The sequence below is a fragment of the Anneissia japonica genome, unplaced genomic scaffold, assembly GCF_011630105.1.
Source record: "Anneissia japonica isolate Jap-2015-1 unplaced genomic scaffold, ASM1163010v1 scaffold287715_len1027211_cov185, whole genome shotgun sequence".
In the NCBI taxonomy this organism is placed as follows: domain Eukaryota; kingdom Metazoa; phylum Echinodermata; class Crinoidea; order Comatulida; family Comatulidae; genus Anneissia; species Anneissia japonica.
Genome location: NW_022724789.1, coordinates 54,226 through 61,252, shown reverse-complemented (window position 1 = coordinate 61,252; position 7,027 = coordinate 54,226). Strand labels below are relative to the sequence as shown.

The 7,027-nt window shown below is 36.1% G+C and overlaps 1 protein-coding gene across 1 annotated transcript in view; it reads left to right on the top strand.

Annotated features, from left to right (window-relative positions):
• The first annotated feature begins 200 nt into the window (after positions 1-200).
• The window catches only part of LOC117112587 (toll-like receptor 13), an 8,470-nt gene continuing 1,643 nt past the window's right edge, over positions 201-7,027 (top strand). The window contains exon 1 of the mRNA XM_033255685.1: positions 201-1,416. Coding sequence (XP_033111576.1) covers positions 356-1,416 — 1,061 coding nt within the window. The 5' untranslated portion in view covers positions 201-355. The remainder of the gene's footprint in view (positions 1,417-7,027) is intronic.

Sequence of the window (7,027 nt, the reverse complement as noted above, 5' to 3'; positions counted from 1 at the left end):
TGTGAATCCCAAAAATTTCGACGTGGTTCTAAGGACTAGTTTATATTACACTACTACAACGGATTGAGCAACGAAATTATTATTTCTAACCTATTGCCATGATTCACCTGCCAATATCTGTGTGTTTAAAACTATGTTAAGAAATACTTCAGTCCATGTTTTTACACTGAACTTAACATTTGATGGATTTGGTTTTTCGATTTGACGCAAAAAGATCGGAATGAATTAATTGGTAATAAGATCAAAATAAAATCATATTTAATGTGATGTATTTTGTGTCATACTGTAAAATTGGAAAAAGATAGTAGATTTTTCCATTGGCATTTAACATTTCGTACTTAAATATTACGTTATTATGACAAGTTTTGCAAAGGTTATGTTATATGCTGTACTAGTATTGATAGTGGCACCCGGCTGCATGTCAGGAAAGTGTCGGTCGTACAACCCGTTCAGGATAAACGGCACACAGACACCGAATACTACGATATGCCCAAAACAATGTCATTGTTACTATTGTCAGCATTCTAACAGCCAAAAAGGACCAATCACAACACAATGGAACGTTAAAAATGTTATTTGTAGACAGAAAGCATTTAATCGCATCCCAGAAGATATACCAGTTGATGTTCAGCAGTTAGACCTTTATAAAAATTCCATCAGCAAACTGTCGTCTAGTGAAATGATCAACTTTAAAGAACTAAAATTTTTAGATTTGTCTTTTAATGATCTACAGGATAGTAATATAGGGGACCATTTTTTTGATTGTCTCACTAAATTGATCAAGCTGAACTTGGATAACAATCATGCAATTACTCACATACCAATCGTTTGGTTTCAGAAATTAGTGGCGTTGGAAAGGCTATACATTAGATATTCAGCCGTCAAAACTCTACAACGTGGAGTATTCAAACATTGCGGTAATTTAACTGGAATATATTTGACGGGAAACAAGTTAGTGTCTCTGCCTCCTGATTTATTCCGAAACCAACCTGTTCTAATAAGTGTTGATGTTTCACATAACAGTATAAATGCTATACAGGATGAAGTATTTCGTGGTTCACCAGAGATAAATTATTTCTTTCTACATGATAATAAAGTAACAACAATAAGTCGAAATATGGGTCTACAGAATTTGACCAAGTTAATTAAGATCGGAGTTGGGGAAAACCCGTTTGTCTGTGATTGTAACCTAGTATGGTTTCGTCACTGGATAAACCAAACCGATGCAACATTGATAGAACTCGATAAAGCTAAGTGTAGAAACACGAATGGTACAAGTCTAGTTAACTTTGATGCAGATTCGTTGATATGCATTGAACATGACTTTACAAAACCTGTCCTCATTGCCACATTTTGCTCAGCAGCTTGCTTAACCGTTCTTGGTACATTACTTTATGTTTTCCGGTGGGATATCAGGTATACTTACTATATTATAAAGTATATGAAACTATGGTGATGCTTGTCAAATTCATTACCATTCAATAATGTATACTAATGCCCAAATGGTTTCTATTGACTTGTCACTCAATCACTGTGATTTTTGGAAATTCTTTAAATTCAAGTAAAATAATTGCTCACAAACAAATCATATTTGAATATGCCACATGCGTAGTTTGATCGACTTCAGAGAGACCTGCTCGTTGGTCGTCTGTGGCTTGGGACAAATTTTCTGACGTTCGAAACAGGTCTGGCTTTTTGGGCATAGTGGATCATAGCGTGTGTGTCGATGGGTGTGTGTGGGTGTTAATGTGTATGTGTTTTATATTTGAGAAGTTGTACAATTTTCATTGCATAATTATTTTTCGTCCAAAACAAAGGGTGGTGCACACAATTTTAAAGGGTGGATACATTTTTGGTACCTTACTACTTATGGTGTCGGATACGACGCGGTATGGCCCGTGTTTCACAATTTAAATTTCATTTACTCCGTACATTTAATTTAATTTATTAATGCAAACAATATAATGTATATACAAAGATGCGTACGCTAAGTGTTGATGTGGATAAAGATCGAGCAGGTCGAGTGTGTGTAGTCAGGAGCTATAATGTTAGATGTTATAATTTTGTAATCATTGTCGAGTGCATGTTTGCTGTTGTGTTAAATAATAATTATAATAATTTAAAGTGGTAATTATTAGTTGTGTAAAATAGTTTTTAAAATAATCGGAGCCAACATAGTACTGTTGTATTCCGACTACAGTCTATCACGTATGTACGGTAATTCGCAGGAACAGGTGCTCTTCTAAAAAATCACTCCAATATGTTTTAGGAGAGAACATAGGGCCATGATCCAGTGAACAATCCGGGTAATGATGCAATGGACAAAGCAACGAGTCAGTGGGGATACCATTTTCTTTTCTCACTTCCTCGTCCTTAAATCATAAATGATATTTTTTGTGTTCATATGGTCAAAACGTTCCCAAGAAATGATGAAAGAAATTGTTTGGCAATAATGGGCACACAGAAGTGGCCGGATGGGCAGTGCTACTATAAAATGTAACACCGCGCATAATATATAACACCAAAAATCGGAACAAGGGTGTTATAATGCAAGGTTGGCGACCAAAAAACCGCCTTCGTGACACATAACTAACTATGGGGAGTGTGGGTGGGTAAGCTTTTATTTATTTTTTTTAAAGAACATTATTACCTGAAACAAAGATTGTGGAAGAATGCGATGCGTTTTACTAAAATCAGACGCCGCTAACTACCAATTCGAACAAATGAATGCACACTCGCATCATAAAAGCGCACCACTCGCGTTCACTGAGCTCGACTGAATAGAACCTACTGGTCCCAAAAAATAAGTTTGTAAAACGAACTTCAATTTTTACCATAATCCGACGATTGTTTTCGGGAAAACTGACCCAACAACTTAGCCTGCCACGGGCGTAATTATCGTATTTAACTATCAAAAGCTAAGATCGGGATGCTAAAATGCTTCAATATGACCACTCCAAAATAATGATCGTAACCTTGAGGGTACAGTGAAATTAGTCAATGTTACGTGCTGGCCTAAATATAAAGTCAGACTAGCCTGTACCGATTATCTTTTGGTTATGCTCGCGCACGGCTGGTTACTCACAATTTTCAAGACGGTACTACTTAGGCCTACGGGTTCTCCCTAGAGTTTAATGCCATGTTCTCCGAATCAGACGTGTATATTTCGTTGACTATTAAAAATTAGATAAAAATAAAATAGCTAATCATAATAAATGCAAAATACGCTTTACTTTTGAAGTATTAGTTATGATCGTCGAACTATGGTGTCTTCGTTAAATACAGCTACTTTATACTCGCGTATAAGACGAGGTTTAATATAGCAAATTAGAATCGAAAAAAAGGGGTCGCCCTATACGTACGACATGCACATTTTAGATTGCATTATATATATTTATTTACTGTTGAACTGAAGCTACTTAAGTTTAAATTAACGCAATTTTAAATACGGAGAAATAAGACGTTGATGTTTAAAACTCATAAATGGTACGTATTTTGTAGGAAGATTAGTCTTGCATTTGGCTCCGTTTATAGGCAGATGCAATATCAAGACCATAAAAAGCATAAAAATTGGGAATTCCGACGATGAAGAAGGGGGTCGTATACGCCCGACATACAAAAATCGTTTAAACATCTTCTCAAACTCGGGGGTCGTCTTACCCGAGTATATACGGTATCCTGATGTCAAGCGTGGCGCGCAACCATAATTGAGTATTGCTTGAAGATAACACCACGTGGATAAATAAGTAAGGCCTATTTAGAACCACCATTTTTTCAATCGGGGTAAAATTTCTTCTATAACGATTAACCGTTATTTGTCAGTCAGTAAAATTTTAACTGGGAAGGCAATGGTTTGCATTAACATTTTTTTTTAAATACCCAACCGAAATTCAGTATAAAAACATGTTTCATAAGAAATTAACGTAATTTCAATTAATAAATGTTGTTTTATTAATCACCGTTCATAAAAAACGGACACTTCTCTGAATATCGCAATCGTCACGCATGTATGGTACTGAACGAGCCCTATCCACTAGCCGACCAGGGACCTTACTGAGTTCACTTCACAGGTACCTACTTGTACGCGCATGAGATCCTGCAGTTGGGCTTGCATTGAAGGTAGTGCCTCACGATGATATCCGATTGAACATGTACTCTTCCCCATGGGAACATTGTGGAACTGCCTGTAGTTCGACACTTCTGTATTTATTGTTGTAACATTCTGAATAAAATATAATTAGTGCATAATTTTTTAGCGTGGCGCTAACATTGTAAGCGTGGTACAATCTTTGCTTATTTTTCCCAAGCGGGGCGGTTATTTCGTCGAGGTCCCGCCACGCTTAAGTATAGCTGACAAGACCCCTGATATATATGTATATATACATACATATATATATATATATATATATATATATATATATATATATATATATATGTGTGTGTGTGTGTGTGTGTGTTTGTGTGTGTGTGTGTGTGTGTTTATATATTTATCTATTGGCTTTAAAAGAGATACAGACCAAAACAATTCTACATTCGCTGATTGATATAATTATAATATACAGTAACATTCCCAATTAATTAATTTAGAAAACTGTACTGGAACAGTATTGTTTACAGTGAGTATACAGGAATTCGAAATGAAGGAGGCCCAGGAAGGGACTTTCAAAGATAGAGGGTCTACACCCCTGCTTCTCAACCTACGGGTCGTGACACAAATATGGGTTGCCAAAAATTTGTGAAAAAAATAAAGCGCATCTCGAAACATAGTGGAAAATACTTCTGCATAGCGGCCAGTCATACGAACTATTCAACCTAAAAGATACACCCAGGTATAGTAGCTACGAAAACGAAAGCTAGAAATTATGGTCAATCCAAAACGTAAAATCAACTCTCATTTGTTTTTCTTTTTTGGCAAAGCCACATTTATTCACAACGTTATTTAAAAACATAAACATTCACATAAATAGGCCTACCAATGTATAAACATAAAAAAGAATATATTTCAGTTTCGGTACTTATTTTCACTTCCTTCTTAATTTTTAACAAATAATTTATTTTCACTTAAAATTCTTAAATTATTTTTTTCAATTCACATCCTTACACTTCCTGAAATAACTTAATTTTGTTTCAGGCAGAGTCGTATTTACGTCTGTTGTATCTATTTCACGTATAGCAGCATTATAGGCATAGCATATTTTATGTTTATCAACTCTCATGGTTGCACGGTCGCCAATCTCTCCTAGGAAGATAATGAAGACATACCAGAAAAGTGTAATAGGAACAAGCCGCCACCCTCTCACCTAATTTGTTTTTAATTATAAAACATGGAGAAAAAAGAAAATTATATTAAAATTGAATTGAAGCCTCCGGCCATCTAGAGGTGCTGTAATCATAAATTTTCTTACCTCAGCCCCAACCATGGTGGGGCTCAGGTGGTAGTAACACCCTATCTGTGAAAGTCCTTCCCGGGACCATCTCTATTTCGAATCACCGGATCAGTTATGGATCGCCACACAATGTGGATTCTGAAAGTGGGTCTGCATCTAAAAAAGGTTGAGAAGCAGAGGTCTACACTACTTCAGCCCCACCATGGTGCTAAGGTAAAAATAGGCATGATTATGATACCTCTAGATGGCCAGAAATGGCACTTTCAGACTTAAATTGAAATATAATTCTCTGCCCCCACCCTATCTTGAATCCTCCACTGACTCTATTGCAACTTTTTATTACAATATATACGGCTAGAAACAAATAGTTGCATATAATACGGTATAGATCAAGATAGCCGTTAACACTGTTAAATTATATATAACCGTATCTATTGTGTAATGGAGTGTTATCTGGTGGTATTTGAATCTGTTCAACCATGACGCCTCCGTGGTCTAATGGTTATGACGCTCGCTTTGACAGCAAGAGGTCGCAGGTTCGATTCCCGCTAGAGGCCTTTTTATTACACAATTTCTTTATTCATTTATTTACAGGACTACATTCGTTGAGAGCTATGCTACACGATGTATTATTATGTCCTTTATTCGAACACTGTATTTACCTTTCTTTGATGATTTATATATATATATATATAGGCCTAACGAACATTAAAAATTCCCTTTTTGAGTTGAGCAACCAAATGTTGATTGACGTCTGTATACCCGCGTCTGTAAAGTTTTCTTACCCTCTAGCATGAAGTAAAAAAATTGAATATATCGCCTGCCTTGTGTGAATTCTGTATTTAGGCATAGGGTGGAGGTAGGCACTCTTTATGGAGCGACGCTCTAGTTTTCTTTATGCTAATCATAAAGATGTAAGTGTAGCTGATTGGTTTACATTAAACCTCTAAACTAGCATAATATAACCACATCTCCATCTAATTTAACGAAAACAATAAGATACTTAATTAGGCAATTAAAAAAAAAAAGTTTTCTTAAAGTATACCGAATTTACAACACACTGTAGTAAATGTGTTCTAGGTTGTAAAAACTGTATTAAATTAACAAAAAAAATCTATCGAATAAAAAAATCTTTAGCTTGACATTAGGAATTAGTCATTTGTGAAACAAAATGATAGGCTATGTCAAGTGTTATATTAAACAGTGGTGGATTCAAGGGGGAGCCCAGTCAGCACGCCCCCACCCCCACCCCCTAATTTTTTTAAATAAAAAAAAATGGAGAAAACAAGACAAAATTGTATTCAACTTTTAATCTATGAGTGCCATTTCCGGCCATCTAGAGGTGCCATAATCATATTTTTTTTTCTTACCTCAGCCCCATCCGTTGTGGGGCTGAGGTGGGTAGGCATTCCATTGGCGCCAAACTCTCCCTGGGTCCCCTCTATTTCGACTTCCTGGACCAGCCACAGTTGGAGTATCATTTCCTGACTTCTATAGAAGGGTAATTTTTATCCATCGGGGGATAAGTGAAGGTTTCGCCAGGGAATACCCATATAAAGGATACCCCTCATGACAAATAATTCATTGAGATCGTGGAAGCAATCTCGACTTCAACTTTGTTCGGAAATCAGTGGCCGATT